The sequence below is a fragment of the Poeciliopsis prolifica genome, unplaced genomic scaffold, assembly GCF_027474105.1.
Source record: "Poeciliopsis prolifica strain line A6 unplaced genomic scaffold, Auburn_PproV2 SCAFFOLD014, whole genome shotgun sequence".
NCBI lineage: Eukaryota > Metazoa > Chordata > Actinopteri > Cyprinodontiformes > Poeciliidae > Poeciliopsis > Poeciliopsis prolifica.
In genome coordinates this window covers 11,445,580-11,464,222 of record NW_026562389.1, presented here as the reverse complement: position 1 = coordinate 11,464,222, position 18,643 = coordinate 11,445,580, and the positions used below count along the sequence as shown (strand labels likewise).

Below are 18,643 nucleotides of genomic sequence, written 5' to 3'. Positions count from 1 at the left end.
TATGAAAACAGATTAATTATTAATCTGCATTTTAAATTAATGGTACAAAAAATGAGGAGGATTTAAATTTTTTTTTTTTTTTTGGTTTTTAAAAATGAATGAAAGTAAAAAAAAAAAAAAACTTTCAAAAAAATTCTCAGCCAGGAATTTACAACGCAGCAAAAATGAGTAAAAATCTGCATAAAAAGAATAGATGTAAATTTTAAGTCAATGTTAAACATCATTTATGTTTTTATTGCTGTGGTTTAAAGCTCATTTAATCCTAATCCCAGTTGGCGGCGCGGCGCCTCCTTCCCGTCTCAATCTGCAGATTATTCCTGCGAGGATTCCAGAAAAATTCCCAGAACAAATAAAATCCCGGCGCGTCGGGAAATCCATCATGAGAACCGGATCTGGAGCCGCAGCCCAAACAAGCCGTCACACACCGACCCGGTTCAGGACTTCCCTGCAGGTTCTAACGAGCCGGATCGGGTTGCATGTAATGAGATTACAGCAGTGAGTTTTAATTAGCAGCAGCGAGAAGGAAAACAAACCGAGGAGCTGCTGAAGGACGAGGAAGAAAACACAAAGGAAGGAAAGACTGAACCGCATGGATCCACGTGGAACCGCATGGATCCACGTGGAGTGGATCATTTTTCTGCTGGATCCTCCTGATCTACTCCAGATCTGCTGATCGTCACTCATTAAAGGCTGTAAAATAACATCAATAATCAGATTTTACAATATTTCAACATCTGGGGAAAAAAACGACAAATTTAAACCACGAAACGCATTAAAAATACAAACATTACCGAGTTTTAGAATAAAGCCAATAATAAAATAAATAAAGGGAAATATAAGGTCAGTCATCAACACTTTATTTTTCCACTTTATTCTGTTGATTTTATTTTGAACATTTTTTCTTATTATAGACCTAAAATTTACTTTACTGTGATTTATATATTTTGTTTAATTTATTTTAGCTTTACCTGCTCATCAATAACATTTTTATAAAATCTTTAATTCATTAAATATCCACAATATGAAAAGGGTTTCAAGATTTTCTTATTTTATCAGTTTTCTTGGCCAAACTCTGACTTTTGGTTGGAGGCCAAACGAAGTGATTTCACGGACCACCTGTGGCCCCTGCACCACCGTTTGGACTCCCTGGTTTAGATAAAATGTGTAAATATGATCCCATCAGAACTGAACTCAAAATTTACTCAAGATTTGTTCAATGTGACAAAGAAAAAGTCCAGAATAATATTTGTCTCAGTTCTGCTCTATAAGCAGAGGAAGAAACTCAGAGGAAACTGGAAACCAGGGCAGCTGTTTAATGGGAGTGATGGTTTTAATGGTTTGCTTCCTGACTGCTGACTTTCAGATCCAATTAGTCTTGAACTTCTGGAGTTTTTCTTCAGGTCTAATTGGAAACACATTGAAGGAAAAGCAACGTGGGAAAACTGAGCCGTGAGAAAATCTGTCAAACCGCAAATTATGAGTTTATTCTTTAGATTTATTGTGTTGAATTTAAAATGTTTGCTGCATCTTCTGATCCATAAAGTTAGAACATCCTGGGTTTGATGCTTTTTAGCGACATTCAGCACCAAAGGGAAGAAAATGAGCAAAACTCAGAAAGGCAACATTTATCATTGAGGAATAAATGTAGAAAAAGGAAATTACCTGCATGTATTTTGATTACGCAACTTTGAAGATTCAAAAACATTTGTGATCAGTTTCAAAGTCATACTAGATCAATAACAGTATTGATAAAATATTCAGACTAATGAAAAGTTTTATTCACCTCAAGTATCTGAATTTATTGATCAACCTGTTTCAGTTTAACACAAAAACTAAAGTTATTCTGCAGCTGCAACAAAAATTGATTTTTTCTGGAGTTTTAATTTAGGCTGAAAAATGAAAAGATTAAATATAAAATACACCAATTTAAACCTGTGAAACTACTAATAGACTGTAAAAAAACATCATGCTGACATCTTTAATGCAAAAATAATTTATTCCAAACAAAAACACACAACAATAAATTAAATTATACGAGGCTGCAGCGCCCCCTGCTGTCCGGGGCAGAAAACGTCCCGGCATCGATTATTTCAGTAAAAACGTTTCAAATGTTGAGTCACATTAACGTCACATGATCACATCGATTTCTGAGAAACGTCAGATTTTAATTCGGCCCAACGATCAAATTCCACCTGCAGAAACGTCTCAAAATAAAGTTACAAAATAAAGAAAGATTTTAATGTTTGTGTAACAGACGCAGCTGAACGTCGAGTTCAGAACCGAAAACTGGACATTTTAGTGAAAACAGATTTTCTGACCCGTTTTGATCTGTTAGTGAAACCAGTTTGACTTTTTCTAGAGAACTGAAGGTTTCAGCGTCTAAATGATGATTTAGACCAGAATGACATCAGTTTTTACTAAATGCTGAAACTGAGATGATTTCAATCGTTTTTCAGCTCCTGAACGCATCATGAATCGGTTCAGCCGTATGAATACATTTGAGCTGCTGCAGATCAGATCAGAAAACATTTAATCAACTTTAATTCGTGTTTCTGCGCCGCTGCGCTCAGTCAGCGGATTCTACGGAAGCCCAGGAAGCCAAAATGAACATGTGGTTGTTTTGGGAATCCGTTTTCTGAGTCTGAATGTTTCTCTTCTCTGCCGTTTCACATAAATATAAAATATTTTTAAACGTATTTTCACGGCAGCTGATGGCGCCAGAGAAACGAGGCGACGATCAATTTTACTCATCAGGACTTAAACTTATGAATTTATTACAATTATAAGAAAAAAGTCTTTACAAGAATAAACTAATAGTAAGACGATAAAGGGAGAATAACGCACTAATAGTCATAACAATGTGACTTCATTCTAAAGTTTTCATTTTGCTGTAATTTAAAAAATAAGATTTGTAAAAATCAGAAAATATTTCACTTTCTTTACGTTCGAAAGAAAATAATCAACTTATTTTCTACCTTGACGTTTTCTCAAAATTATGTTTTTTATAAAAACGATAATAAAAATGGTCAAGTTTCATATGAGAAAAAATAATATTTAATAATTAAAACTATTTTAAATTATTAAATTAAACAAACACAGTCAGACTTAGAAAATGGCAAAATAAAAAAGTTTTTTGCCCAAAACATTCACCCTCACCGGCTGTTTGTCGACGAGGAATCAAACCTTCAACACTGGCGCTCTGGTTCTGATCAGCTGAATATTGATCCCAGCTGATCAGTGATCGGCCAATCAGAAAGAGCAGAGCAGCATCAGACGCTGTAAAACGACAAACTTCAGTTTTATTTCTGTGTAACGTAAACTCAGCGGAGCTGAATCAGTTCCTCTCCATGGGTCTCAGGTTAAACGTCCTCCTCTGATTGGCCAGTGTGGCGGCCGGTTGCCTCTGATTGGCCGTCAGAGCTTCCTGTCCTTCATGGCTTCCTGTATCTGCCTGCTGAGCTCAGCGATGATGCGGTCGTCGTGCGTGTAAACGCCGGTCCTCAGCAGCGTGTCTCTCTCCTCCAGCAGGCGGGTCAGGTGTTCCTCTGCGCTCTCGTTCAGGTTCAGGCTGGGGGCGGAGTCTGGCTCTGCGGGGGCGGGGCCTAACTTCTCCTCTTCCTGCTTCTTCAGCCTGTAGAGCACGAGACGGAAACATTAGAATCACGCCCTGGAACAAAACTGTTTACATCAGGTTGTCTTACAGCTCTGCTAAATAAAGTTAGTTTGGCTAATGCTACAGCGCTAATTCTGCCAATGCTACAGCGCTAATCCTGCTAATGCTACAGCGCTAATCCTGCTAATGCTAAAGCCCTAATCCCGCTAATGCTAAAGCGCTAATCCTGTCAATGCTACAGCGCTAATCCTGCTAATGCTAATGCGCTAATCCTGTCGATGCTACAGCGCTAATCCTGCTAATGCTAAAGCGCTGATTCTGCCAATGCTACAGCGCTAATCCTGCTAATGCTACAGCGCTAATCCTGCTAATGCTACAGCGCTAATCCTGCTAATGCTAAAGCCCTAATCCCGCTAATGCTAAAGCGCTAATTCTGTCAATGCTACATCGCTAATCCTGCTAATACTAAAGCGCTAATCCGCTAATGCTAAAGCGCTAATCCTGTCCATGCTACAGCGCTAATCCTGCTAATGCTAAAGCGTTGATTCTGCCAATGCTACAGCGCTAATCCTGCTAATGCTAAAGCCCTAATCCCGCTAATGCTAAAGCGCTAATTCGGTCAATGCTACAGCGCTAATCCTGCTAATACTAAAGCGCTAATCCTGCTAATGCTAAAGCGCTAATCCTGTCCATGCTACAGCGCTAATCCTGCTAATGCTAAAGCGTTGATTCTGCCAATGCTACAGCGCTAATCCTGCTAATGCTACAGCGCTAATCCCGCTAATGCTACAGGGCTAATCCTGCTAATGCTAAAGCCCTAATCCCGCTAATGCTAAAGCGCTAATTCTGGCAATGCTACAGCGCTAATCCTGCTAATGCTAAAGCGCTAATCCTGTCGATGCTACAGCGCTAATCCTGCTAATGCTAAAGCGCTGATTCTGCCAATGCTACAGCGCTAATCCTGCCAATGCAACAGCGCTAATCCCGCTAATGCTACAGCGCTAATCCTGTCAATGATACAGCGCTAATCCTGCTAATGCTACAGCGCTAATCCTGCTAATGCTACAGCGCTAATCCTGCTAATGCTAAAGTGCTGAAGCAACAGTAATTATTTTATCTGCAGTGTTCTGAACACTGAGCTCCTGACCTTTGACACTCCAGACTGAAACGTCTTCCTCACCTGTTGAGCTCGTTCCTGATGTCGTCCAGCTCCTGGCGGTCCTGCCTCACCGCCTCCTTCTCCTCTGTTGCTAGGTAACGGAGCCTCATGGCCTCCAGCTCCGCATGCTGCTTCTTCAGCCGCGCCATGGCGTTCTCCTGCTCCCTCTGAGAGCACAGACACGTTAGCATGGCCGTTAGCATGGCAGCTCTTCAGATCTCCACTGAAATCATGAGCAAACAGACTTGTGACCTCTGACCCCAGCGCTGAGTTCTGCTGCCAGCTCTGTGTTTGTCCTTAATTAGAGCGCAGCACAGAGCGGCGGTGATGAATTGGTCCGCTTGTACGTTTTCATAAAGTCTCCCTGAGGAGCCGATCCGCAGACCCACCGCGTCGCCGTGAGCCACAAACTTCACTAAAACGTCCAGAGTCGTATTTCTGTCCGCCGCCCGGCCCGATTGACCAGAACCGCCGAGCTGAGGTCAGGGCGACCCGTAAATCAGAGCGGCGCGGCGCTGACGCGGCTCGGCGGCGTCAGCGCCTAATTAGAAACTAAAGGCTGAGATCCGATCAGGACGGGTCAAACTGTTTGGGCTCAACGGGTCAGAACTGCAGAAACGATATAAATCCGTTTCACTCTGACAAAATGAAAACTTTCACCGCTCAGAAAAAACCAAAGTTCTGAGCATCTGGCACCAGAACCGGGTGATAACGGGTCAGAACCGGGAGGATCCGGGTTTCATTTCTAACTCCATATGATCCATAAACAGCCAGAAATAAATCCAGAACCTTATGGTTCCCCTCAGAGTTCTGGTCGGGTTGGACCCGACCCGGTAAATATAATGAGCTCTGGCTGCTTTATTCTGCAGAACCGTTTCTGTCATATTTGTTTTAAGGCTCATCAAGTTTATTTGTCCAAAATAATGCTCACAATTTAAACGTAAAATATTCTGTTATAAAACAAAATCTGCAATTAATCAGAAATATTTCAATCGATTAGCAGAAACTGATGATTGAGTTTAAAAATCGACTTAATTTGTCAGTTAAATCAGTCATAAGATTTTATTTTAACAGTTTTTAATAATTTTCTCATTCAAATGAATAAAAACTGGAGTTACTGGTTCTGATCCGATTGGACTAGTGGGATCAGATTTTAATCCCACAGGTAAAATTTGTTTTATGGAAAATGTTCTGGTGTCCAGTTTCTGGCCTTGGTGGTTCTGAATCGGACCAGGTCCAATTGGGCCCGGGACCCAATCGGGTTTGCAGCTGACCCGGTCTGGACGGGAAAACCAGCAGAACTCCTGGTTCTCAGCGCCTCGATGCTGACCCGGCCCGGTTCTCTCTGGTCCATTTGCTGCCTGGATAATTACAGGGAAAACAATCGGGCCGAACATTTCGTGTGCCAAGGAGAACCGGATCAGAACCAGGTGGTACAGGCACCAGAACCGGACCAGACTCTTGCGGTTCTGACCCGATGAAAAGCGATTTGAAGCTTTTAAAACTAAACGGCTCAATTAAAGTCACGTTTGAAATACGAGCTTTTATTTTGGGTTTTATGTTTGCAGGTCCGATTCCAGACGGGTCAGAACCTTAAAGCTCAGCAACATTTTAACTTATTAAATGAGTTTATTCAGGTCATTTCTGAATAAACGCTTCCTGCTGAATTTAAACTGAGATTCTTCAATGTTTTGAGTGAATAAAATGTGAAAATCAGGAAACAGTTTGTTGAAGCATCCAAGACGTTTCTGTTATTTACTTATTTGGAAGCAAAAAACAAAGACAAAAAGTTTTGCTTTTCGTTCCAACCGGGAATCAAACCTGAAGTTTCAGAAACGGATAAAAGTTTCTAGAAATCTGGTGAAGAACTGAGGCTCCAAAACTGAACGAAAAATGTTGAAACTTTGTGAAATGTAGTAATACTTAGGATACTGACTGCTGATCGATTCCTCACAGAACCCCACATTCAACTGTTTTCTTCTGAATTTAAAATGAAATCTGAATTTTCGCCTCGTTAAGCAGGAAGAAACCGGCTCCATTTTGTCCTTTTTTGGTTTCTCTGAGGCCCAATCTCCATTTTCTCACAATGAAAACATCTTTGTTTCTGTTTCTGTGCATAAAGCAGCTTTTAAAACCAGCCGACCTTCCGCTCAGCCTTAAAAACACCAAATTTAGCAAAGAGTCTCACATCTTTCATCTGCCTGTCCCAATATTTTCCCTCAGAACAGAACAACTCCAGGTCCGACCCAATATTTTGACCCAACACCTCGGCGCTGTTTGGGCTTCGACTCGCGGCGCGGAAAGAACATCATTCCTCAGGAATTTTTATGATCCGCCGAGCGAAACGGGAGGCGAGAACAAAAACCCAAACAGACGAGTTCAGAACCGGCCGTGTAAACAGAGACGCTCCTCAGATTGATCTGCAGGGGGCGACGAAACCCTTAAAGACGCATCAATCACTTTTCTCTGCAACCACGACGACAACGAGGGGAGGGAGATGAAGGATGTGAGAAAATGGAGGGAGATGATGAGGAGGAGGAGGAAGATGTGGGTCGGGTTCTCCAGCTGCTTCCTGTCAGCAACAGTTATTAGTTCATCTGACTAATAATCCATCTACTAAAGCTGGACGAGAAACACAGAAAACCCAAAACTCCTTTTAAGATCCTCGCAGGAGGAGAGATTATTATAAAGATGAGACAAAAACTATGGGAATAAAGTCACAACATCAGCAAAAATAAAGACAAATTGATCAGAAAAACAGTTTAAACTTGAGAGAAACTGATCAGATCAGAAACACAAAGTTCTGCTGCTCATAATTTATCATTATGGATTCAAAAATAAAATATTTCCTCATCTGCAAAACTGAAACCAAAGTGTAACTTCACAACGTTTATCATTTATTTTCACATTTTCCAACTAATATTATGACTTTATTCCTGCAACATAAAACTTTATTGTTTTATTTAGATTTTGCTGGACGGCTGAATTGTTGTGATTTTATAACTTTATCCAGTAATAATAAGAAATTAATCTGATATTCCATCTGCTGCTCGTCAAACAAGATGGCCGCCCTGCGAGTGATGACATCACTGAACTACAGGAATCTCCGTTTACCAACGGACTCTTTGGATACGGGTTAACCTTTGAGGAGAACCAGCCAGAACCTCCGGCCCGGCCTGATGGCGGTACCTGTTTGAACCGGGCCAGCTCCTTCAGCGCGCGGCCCCACTGCTGCTTGTAGTGCAGCTTGGACTTGGTGGTCGACTCCAACTTCCTCTCCAGTTCCACCTGCACACAACCAAACCGTCAGAACCTCAGCCGCTGCAGCAGCAGAACCTCAGCCGCAGAACCTCAGCAGCAGAACCTCAGCCGCTGCAGCAGCAGAACCTCAGCCGCTGCAGCAGAACCTCAGCCACTGCAGCAGCAGAACCTCAGCCGCCGCAGCAGCAGAACCTCAGCCGCTGCTGCAGCAGCAGAACCTCAGCTGCAGCAGCAGAACCTGAGGCCCATGGAGAGGATCGGTTTCAGCTGTTTTTACGTTACGCAGCTACAGATTCAGTTTCTATCCACTGCTATAATTTATTAGCCTTATTAATAATGTTGTGATGAACGTCTCGCTCCAACTCCGTGTCAGACAGACCTGAGAACTAACCGGTCTGACAGCCAAACCATAATTTAACATAAAACATTTTCAATAACTTTCTGCAATGTTTAAAAAAACAGACGATAAATCACAGAGGGATTAGGAATAATAATAATCATCACACAGAAACAATCCAGACAGACTGTTGAAGTAAATTTTGCTCATATTAAAAGTTTAAACACAATAAAGTAGCAAACAAATCTAAACATGTTTTCTGTCATTTAGGAAATAATTTAGGTGATTCTGACCGACTTTTAGTTTGATTTAACTTCAGACAGCGAGGAAAACAAGGCGTCTGTGTTTTTATGTCGAGGATGAAAACATCTGGTTTACACTGTAAATAATGATTCATAAATTTAGTCTTTTAATCAAAAGTTAGTTTGATTTACAATCTGCAGTTTTGTAATAAAATCCAAACATTTCCAGGGACTTTAAGCACAAATTCAGGACTTTCCAAACCTGGAAAAACACCTGAATGATTCCCCATGATTTGCAGTCCTGGTCTGACCCCAGAGGTCAGCGGGTCGGGTCGGCTCACCTTCTCCAGCGCCAGCAGGTTGACTTCTGCCTGCAGCCTGAACTCGGGCCGCTGGTTCTGCTGCTCCCTGTAGAGCTGGAACTCCTTCTGCAGCTGCTGGTACCGGGCCTCTGCGTCCGTCATCTGGACCCAGAACCAGAACGTTAACCAGGTGACCCAGGCCGTTACGGACCCGGCAGAACCGCCTCCTCTCTACCTGCTGCAGCAGCCGGCCGCGCTCCTCCTCCATCAGCCGGACCTTCTCCCTCTCTAGCGCCACCAGGTGGTCGCTCTCCCTCTGCAGCCGCCTGCTGGCCTCCTGCAGCTCCTTCTGGGTCAGGTCGTGTTCGGCTCTCAGCTCCCGCTGCAGACGCTGAGTCTGCAGGAAAACAGAACCAGGTCAGAGATTCAAAAACTTAAGTGAAAAAACTTCATCATGGTTTTACTCAAGTTACAGTAAAAAGTGTCAGTCCAATAAATTACTAAAGAGTGTTTTAGATTCTGATTGATGAAACCAGAATCTGGTTCTGATCAGACTCAGAACCTCTAAGCAGATTTTCATCAGTTTCATTACACACATTTTTTATTGTTAAATCTGATTTTAAATGTGTTTTTCTTGGCTGTGGTTTATTGGCCTGTTGAGGCTCATTCTGTCCACTAGGTGGAGCTGCAGCGCCTGAAGAGGCTCAGGAGAAACTGAACAACAATCAGGAAGTTATTAAAACCACCAAAACAAAAATACCGACACTTTCCTTAAAGTAGTGAAAAAAACATACAAATTTTAGTGAAACACTGAAGATGATCTAAAAATGATCGATTACTTTCAGTCTGTATTGATCACATGTGATCAGTCTGACCTGCAGCTCCGCCTCCGCCAGCTGCTTCTCCCTCTTCTCCAGGTCACACAGCGTCTTCTGCAGCTTCTCCTCCAGCAGGTTGAACTCCTGCTCCTGCAGAACCACCAGAACCTGTTCAGAACCGGCTCAGATCTGGTTCTGATCCGGTTCAGAACCGAATCAGATGAACTCTTCACCTTCTTCTTGACCAGCGCCTCCCTCTCTCTGTCCCTCTTCCTCCACTCGTCCGCCAGCGCCTGCATGTGCCGCAGCTCCTTCTGCTTCAGCTGCAAACAGAACCGCCGCCATCTTTAAACCAGAACTCCTGACCGGGTCAGAACCGGTCCTGATCCTGTTTACTGAGCTTCTTCTGCTCCAGCCTCAAACTCAAATTCTGCCTTAACAATAACAACTATAAACAGAAAAACTGTTTTACAGGAAAAGATAAACTTTATTATTTTGTTGACAGATTTTAAGATATTTTTATTCGGCTCGGAAATTTAACATTAATTTCAACAAAGCTGCAGTTTGTAACTTTTATTAAAAATATTTTTTTTCAAATTGGCTAAAACTGTCACCATGTTGTTAATGTTTGCTATGAGACAAATAATCTGAGAAGATTGATCTGATCTGCTCTCTGGAGAAATGATCCAAAAACAACCAATGAGAGCCAGGAGGAGCTTAGCGCTGTCAATCACATCATGTACGCGCTGCTTACTGCGCAAATATCTGAGAAACATCGATTTGAACATTTGGCCTTGGATACTGGAAGATTGACAACACTAAGCCCCGCCTCCTGGCTCTGATTGGTTGTTTCTAGTTAGCACTAAAAGACAGCTGGTGGCTAACAGAGCTAACGCTTCTGCTTCTACCTGATCGTCGAACAGATCCTCCTGCTCCTCCTTCCACATCTCCAGCTCCAGGGCCGCGCGGTACTCCAGGGTGTCCCTGGTAGCCTGGGGGGCTGGCGGGGCCCCGGGCCCCTGGGGGGCCGGCGGCAGCAGGGGCAGTCTGGGCGCCGCTGGGTGAGAAGACTGGGGGACGGCGGGACATTCGTCCTAGAGACACGATGAGGAAAAATAAAGGAAAACATGCAGAATCAGAAGAATGGAAACTCTGCAATGAAATCAACGACAACAAAAATAAAAAACACCAAACAGATTTTATTTTACATTCATATCATGTTCAATAAACTTCCTCATTTGTTCCTCATTGATTAAAAATTTTATATTTATAATCTTCAGCTGATCAGGGATGGAAAAAAATAATCATTTAAATAAAAGTCAACTAATTTAGTAATTGATTAATCATTAATTAATTTATACAGACTCGAATGACAGACATTTTTTAAATGGCCTCTTTATTTAATTTCAGAAAATAGCATATTCTCAGCATATTCAGAATTTTCTGAGCAGTAATCAAAGCAGAACTGTTCAATAAAACATTTTGTCTGTAGAAGTCCAGAAGTCCTCTAGCTTTAGCTTCAGCTTCATGATGATGTCATCGCGTTTTAGACAATAAAATGTCCTATTTTTATAAATACTGCAATTTATTTCTAATGTTGTAAAAAGCTTAAATCTGCATCAACAATCACTAAAATAATCATCAATTATTAATGCTGAACCAGGTTCAGAACCAACTGGACCCACCTGGATCGAATCCGACACCAGAACCTCTTTAGCTTTGATGAAGCCCAGATCCTCCAGCGTCGCCACAAAGCTCAGCTCTGCTACGCGCTCCGCGGGCCTGGAGGACCGACACACCGCCGTTAGTAACCACCAGGCGACCGCCGACCCGCCTGTGGGAGGCGTTCCTACCGCTGCGGGTGGACCACGGGGATCCGGTCCTGGTGGGTCTGCCTCCAGCCCGGTTCCCCCGTCGAGTTCAGCTGGATCTTCTCTGAGCTCAGCAGCTGGTGCAGCTGGATGGAGGCCGAACCCAGCAGCTGGTCTCTGCTGGACGAGCCGCGGTCCCACAGCTCCACCACCAGAGGAACCCTGGAACAGCAACGCCAGGTACGTTACAAATGGCAACATGCAGGAAGCACCTGCCTGGGTTCAGCTAGCAACAGGCGTCCAACCCGGGGACAGGCGTCCAACCCAGGGACAGGCGTCCAACCCCGGGACAGGCGTCCAACCCGGGGACAGGCGTCCAACCCCGGGACAGGCGTCCAACCCCGGGACAGGCGTCCAACCCCAGGACAGGCGTCCAACCCGGGGACAGGCGTCCAACCCCGGGACAGGCGTCCCAACCCGGGGACAGGCGTCCAACCCCGGGACAGGCGTCCAACCTGGGTACAGGCGTCCTACCTGTGGAAGGTGTCCTGCAGCTGCTGCGGCAGCGCGGCGAAGTCGAAGGCGCAGTAGGACTGCGGCAGCGACACCTCCATGTTCCTCTGCAGTTCCACTGGCGGACTGGTCATGATGGGAGCCGAGCTGCCAAAGAACTGGTACGAATACCTGCAGAGCGACCCAAACTGGTCAGACTGGGAGCAGGATCGATGGAGGTACTGGTCAGACCGGGAGCCCACCTGAGCATGGCGGCGATGGGGTATGGCGTGGTGAGCTTGGCCAGGCTGCGCAGGTCCAGAGAGAAGCAGTAGTGATGGGGAGGAGGGGATGGACACTTTGGGAGCGGAGACACTGACGGAGGACGCGCCGTCTTCCGGGTGAGGAAGAGGAGCATCAGCTTCATCACCTGCCGCCAGCTTCCTGTCGCACTCCAGCAGACTCTCGGCCTCGCTCTCCGTACGGAACGAAGGAGGGGAAGCAGCAGGTTTCTGGGTCGAAGCGACAGCAGGAGGGAGAGGCGGAGCTCTGCTGGGATCCGGAACCTGAGAAACACAAAATATTTAAAATATCCAGTTAAATACAAAACTTAACCTTTGAACTCTCCCCTATTTCACCATAAATACTTTCAGCATGTTCATGAAGGTCAAACAGACAACAGAGATAAAAGTTTAAAACTGTTTCTCTGCCAAATTCAGCCTAACATTGACTCTGCTGCCCTCTAGTGGCCGTCAAGAGGAAGACAGGACTATAATAAATTAATCCCAGGATTAAATTAAAAAACACCAATTAATCTGGCAGGCTGCTAACAAGTTACACAGATAAATAAACTCTAAGGAGCTCCATAGAAAGTATTCAACCCCTTGGATGTTTTTCACTGTTACATCAATAAATTATGAAAAAAATAGACACTTTTGACAAATAATTGAGAAAAAACTTGAAAACTGGTTTCTAAGAAATGACAAAATGATTTAACTTTAAAATAAGTGACTGTATAAATATTCACGTCCTTCCAGTCCCAGCAGGGAGTCTGCCTGGATACATCAGTTTTCCTTCATTTTTCTGCTAAACTCTTCTAGTTTTATGCTAAATATTCTTATTACATAATTATTTTGTAAAAAAGAAGTGTTCACTTTGAAACTAAAGATTTTTTTTCCCCAATAAAAATGTAAATTTTGTTGCTACTGTCTGATTTGTAGAAGTAATAAAAAGGGTAAAACATCCAGGGGGATTTTTGAATATAAAGTAAAACTATATACAGTAACGCAGTGGAACATCAGGGCCGGCCGCCGCCATGACGCTTCGGTCAGAGGCGCCGGCTGACCAGTAGCACAGACTGCTGCGTCAGTCTAAACTAAATAATCAAAACTTTGAATTAATGTTTTAAATGTTTTATTGCTTTTTATAGCTGCTGTTTTGCAGCACTATAAATCATTCCTTGTAGTTTCGTGTTAATTAATATTTTCTTGATATCGGCCCAGTTTTATTTATCGGGCCGGTACCGGTACATGCCACGCCTCATCACAGCAATTCAAGTCCTTTATTGATCCAAAGGGAAATTAAATGTTGTTGTAACTCATTAACTCGGAGTTTCCTGAAGCGCTGTGGCGTTTTCCGACCTGAGGCGTTGGCTCCTCCCTCCTCAGGGTGACGGCCACGCCCACCGTCGGCTGCAGCTCCGCAGGAAGAGCCGGCAGCTTGCTGCGCGGCGGCGGCTGCAGGACGAACGCTCCCTCCACCGTGGCGCCTTTGGCCTCCAGGTCGGCGGCGGCGGCAGCGAGGGCGGAGAGCGAAACGTCGCTGCTGCCCAGAGAGCGGTTCCCACAGCAGAGGTGGACCTGCGGACGCAGCCGGACGTCAGGACCGGACATCAGGACCGGCCGTCGGGACCGGCCACCGCCATGACGCTTCGGTCAGAGGTGCCGGCTCACCTGTAGGCTGGACTGCTGCGTCAGGAAGGCCTGCAGCGCCTGCGTGTTGCTGCGGATGCGAACGGAGGCGCGCTCCGGCTCGAAGTCTGGACTCAGCAGGTTGTGGAACGGCTCGCTGGTGATGTCGTTCCCCAGAAGGGAGTAGTAGAAGAAGAAACTGGAGTCGTCCGCCGGAAGCTTCTTATTGCTGGGAATCAGCTGCAGGAAAAACAACCGGGGTCAGTTTTAAGAGAAGATGGTAAGAAAATAAAAACTAATTTTATTAAGACATATAATCCAGCCCTTCTGCAGCTCAAAGGAAGATCAGTTCAAAACTTTAAGACTTTTTTAAAACCACTTGGAATCAAATTTAAGATCAAATTAAGTTTGATCTTAAAATTTAATCTAAGATCAAATTTAAATATAAACCTGTCAGTTTGTAACAATTTGAACAGAAAACATGAGTTTTAGGTCCAGTGTAAAAGATTCAAGATTTGAAAACCTTTCCAGAGATGAAGGGAAACATTTTTGTGTTTCTTCTTCTGCTTGTGAAAAATAAAACCACCTGCAGTTTGTTGGCAGACTGATCAACATTATTAAGACTTCTGAAAGATTTTAACAATGATGAAGGTTTTATTTGTAGAGTTATTAATTTAAGGTCTTTTCACCGAGACAGAAACAGTTTGAGAAAAACACCAGACGTGTTAGTCCGTCGCGTTTGACATCAAAGATCAGATCGTTTCTAAATGCCCTGATACCTGAAACTCCTGAATTTATTTATGTATTTTTATATGAAATGTAACCAGTGAGCGGTCGGTCGATCGATCGCTGTGGACGCTGACGCATTTCTTCACCTGTTCCAGTTTGGTAGCGAAGGCGACGGTAACGGAGAGGACGAACATGTCGCCACAGCGATCCGCCGGACCGACCTGATGGTAGCCCTGATCCGGGATCAGCTCTGCCTCCAGCCTGGCGGGCAGCGCGTCGCTCACCGGGCCAGAACCTGCAGCACAGACACAATAAACATCATGTTTTTATTCAGACAGGACCAGAAGTTTAACTTATGACCCAAAGGAATAAACTTAGAAAATACTCAACAGAACCTGACGACAAAAAGATGACAAAGTCTAGAAACAGCTGAATGTCTCTGGTTTCCTGATCAGTCATGAAAAAAACATGAAGGCTGAAAACTTATTATTTAAATCACTAGGATGTCATAAAACTGAGTTAATGTCTGTGCAGTTTAAGCATTAACATTTAATGAAAATACAGTTGTTTACCCAAAATAAATCATTTCTGTTCATCCTCAGCCTCTAGAAAAGGTTTCATTTCATTTTTGTTTTAACTAGATGAGTCATGATTAATCAATATAAATAATCATCAGTTTACTAAACAATTAACTTAGTATACAAACTCAGGCTGTTTCCTGCTAGAACAACAAATTCTTGCATTTAAGATTAAAAAATAAAGAAGAAAAAACAAACAAAAAAAACGTTATAAGTATGTTCTACTCAAAATTTCAGGCAATTAAATTTTTTTATTAATTTTTTTATTGATGTGCATCTTTTTATGTTATTCTAATATCGTATATAAAAAAGCTGAAGTGGTGAAATGAAAAGTGTGCAGAATGTGTCTATTTCCCCCAGATCAATGGATTCATTGTCAGGATAATGGATTACTAAAATAATCATGAGCTGCTCTCTGGCTCCAGAGCTTCAGCAGATAAATCAACAGCAAACCGGATCTGCAGGGTCCTAAACGCCCCATATGAAGCAGAGCGGGTCCAGACCAGCAGACCTTGTCGAGGCGCCGCCTTCTTGGCCCGGATCTTGTCAGGAGAAGCTGCTGCTGCCTTGGAGTCGTTCTCCAGCAGCGTGCCGACGAGCAGTGCCGCCTTCTGCTTGGTGTATTTGCTGCTGAGCAGCGTGTACCAGCGGGGATCCTGGAACACAGCGCAGCCTCGTCATCACGGGGCAGAAACACGCTTAGCCGGGCCTGCAGCGGCCGCTTTACCTGCCTGGCATCATGGACGGACCGCAGGTCCAAGACGATGTAGCCCACGCACTCCTTCTTCTTGCTGACAGAGTCCAGAGTGAAGCACTGCAGCTTGATGGGCGTCCGCTGCAGCCTGGAGGGACAGAGGGTCAACAAGCAGGGTCAACGCAGAGGGACAGAGGGTCAACATGCAAGTTCAGAGGGTCAACATGCAGGTTCAGAGGGTCAACATGCAGGGACAGAGGGTCAACATGCAGGGACAGAGGGTCAACATGCAGGTTCAGAGGGTCAACATGCAGGTTCAGAGGGTCAACATGCAGGTTCAGAGGGTCAACGCGGAGGGACAGAGGGTCAACGCGGAGGGACAGAGGGTCAACATGCAAGTTCAGAGGGTCAACATGCAGGGACAGAGGGTCAACGCAGAGGGACAGAGGGTCAACGCAGAGGGACAGAGGGTCAACGCGGAGGGACAGAGGGTCAACGCAGAGGGACACCTGTGCTGATGCAGCGTCTTGCGGTCCAGTTCCCAGGCCAGCTCGGTGCTGAACTGCGGCTGCTCTCGATGCTCCACTGGATCCGTTTCCAGATGTTCGCCGTCGAAGCTCGCCTGGACCACCAGACTGAGGCGAGGGCTCTTCGGAAAATGCCGACCTAAACGACGACAGTTGGTTCAGTTTAATTTAAGCATAAATTCATTTCCTCATGATTCCTAGCATTCTGATGGACATGTCTTCAAGCTCCTGCACCTTTTTCACTCATCTTCAGTTCAAAGTTCCAGTAATAATTCTGAATATCGAGAGACGAACCAGTAAAGACCAACAACGTCCAACTGCAATTTTTTTAATGGGATCTGACTGCTGCTGACTTGCTAACAGCTCCGATATTTCCAGTAACATGTCCTGGATGACACCAACTCTGCTAATCCACTTCTTGGCTTTTGCTGCTCCTCTTTAAGTCTCTGTCTGGCCGTTTGGTTAGGATGGAGGAAAACTGCCTTTAGTAATTTATTTTGAATGAGTTTACTGTACTAAAAACTACATACCCAAATTAGCCGAGTTGCATTAATATTTCTGAATTTTTATTGACATAAGTGACATTCAAATATCTGAAAAATTATTAAGTAACAGCTGATTTCTTTGAAAACAGCATGAAGTTTTTATCTGTGAACGTATTATATCATGGCTGTTTTTTATTTCTCTGTCAAAAAGCAAAATTTTGTTTATCATGACTAATTTGTAAAAACAATCAGAGTAAAACCTCCAATGGGCTGAATACTTTACTATTCCAATGAGTCATACTCCTGTATATCTCTGTCCATCTGTGTTCTGCTGAAATACTGACTTTCCCAAATAAAAGGTTTATTCTAAGATAAATAAAACATTTTAATTATGGCAGCTATAAATGCCGGCTAACAGGAATGTTTACACGTTCCTGGCTAATTCATAAATTCCAGCAGTTTTAATATATTTGCTGTAACCAGAAACAGGAAAAGTAGAAGCAACCGGTGAACTGTTCATCCCACCTTAACTAGCTGTTAATCCAACCTTAACTAGCTCTTCATTCCACATTAACTTGCTGTTCATCCCACCTTAACCAGCTGTTCATCCCACCTTAACTAGCTGTTCATCCGAACCCAACAGTCAGTTAAGCTGCTACCGCGACACTATATCTCCTGTTAACCGATTTAAACTCAGTGAAACAAACTGAAACCCCTGCAGTTCGTCCCCGTCCATCCCGTGGAACCAGCTCACCTTCCAGGACGGAAACAACGATGAGAAGTTGGTCAGACTTCGCAGCCATGTTGACATCAGCTCCGCTTCAAACACGGAGAAAAAACACGCCGAAGTGACAAACTCCGACTTCACGTCGTCGGTTTCATTTAGGGCTAAATTGTCGTGCGCTAACTGTTAACAGTTGGTGTCTAATTAAAAAACAGAGCGTCACCGACCGTTACGACATCAAACAGCCGCTTTGTTGTCAAGCTTTGGCGCCACCCATCCTGTTTTAAAAGCGGAGAAAATGAAGGAGGCGCTCCACCGCGCCTCTGCCGGCTGGAGGCGGAACTGCACGCATTGAATCAATAAAAAAACGTAAAAATGCTACTCAAATACAGCCACTGATCATAACTCCTGGTTTAATATTTTACATCGAAAAGACAAAATCATATGAAGTTGCTTCATATAAAGTTATTCTCAAAAGACTAAAATAAAATAAAAAAACAATTACAAAACAACAAACTCAGGCAAAAACAAAAGAAATCAAATACATATATTTTCAAGATAAAACATATTAAATTCATATTTACAGTAGGTGTTGCATATATTTAAAATACGTATTTATTGTATCCTTTTCACCTCCAAATGGTACAAAAAAAATAACATTAGAAAAACAGAGCTTGTCTACAAACAAGAACTCTCACACTGACAAATTATAGGTTTGTGTCTGATGCATTTTTTTGGTCACAATATGTTTGAAATGCAGAAATTCCACACAAGTTGGAGTGGAAAGATTCATAATAATATTACTCAAATAACAGTAAAAATATTTCCCCCCACAAATACAACACATGTGTGCTGCATCTGTGGCATTACTGAATATTTTGTTGCATTGTGTTTTGTATTGTTTTTTATTACATGTATAAAATATATGTATTTAATACAACAGTTAAGAAAGAGCTGAGCA

The 18,643-nt window shown here is 43.5% G+C and overlaps 1 protein-coding gene across 1 annotated transcript; it reads right to left on the bottom strand.

Moving 5' to 3' along the window:
- Nucleotides 1-1,977: 1,977 nt before the first annotated feature.
- Nucleotides 1,978-17,945, bottom strand: cep120 (centrosomal protein 120). Its single transcript, XM_055039447.1, is given in 20 exon segments — nt 1,978-3,631; nt 4,794-4,939; nt 7,962-8,060; nt 8,954-9,076; nt 9,150-9,311; nt 9,790-9,882; nt 9,966-10,055; nt 10,641-10,826; nt 11,418-11,514; nt 11,586-11,765; nt 12,078-12,227; nt 12,299-12,376; nt 12,378-12,601; nt 13,676-13,894; nt 13,988-14,185; nt 14,821-14,969; nt 15,764-15,908; nt 15,980-16,094; nt 16,456-16,612; nt 17,713-17,945. Coding segments are annotated over 20 exon segments (2,877 nt in total). The 5' UTR covers nt 17,762-17,945; the 3' UTR covers nt 1,978-3,414.
- Between the last annotated feature and the right edge of the window lie 698 nt (nt 17,946-18,643).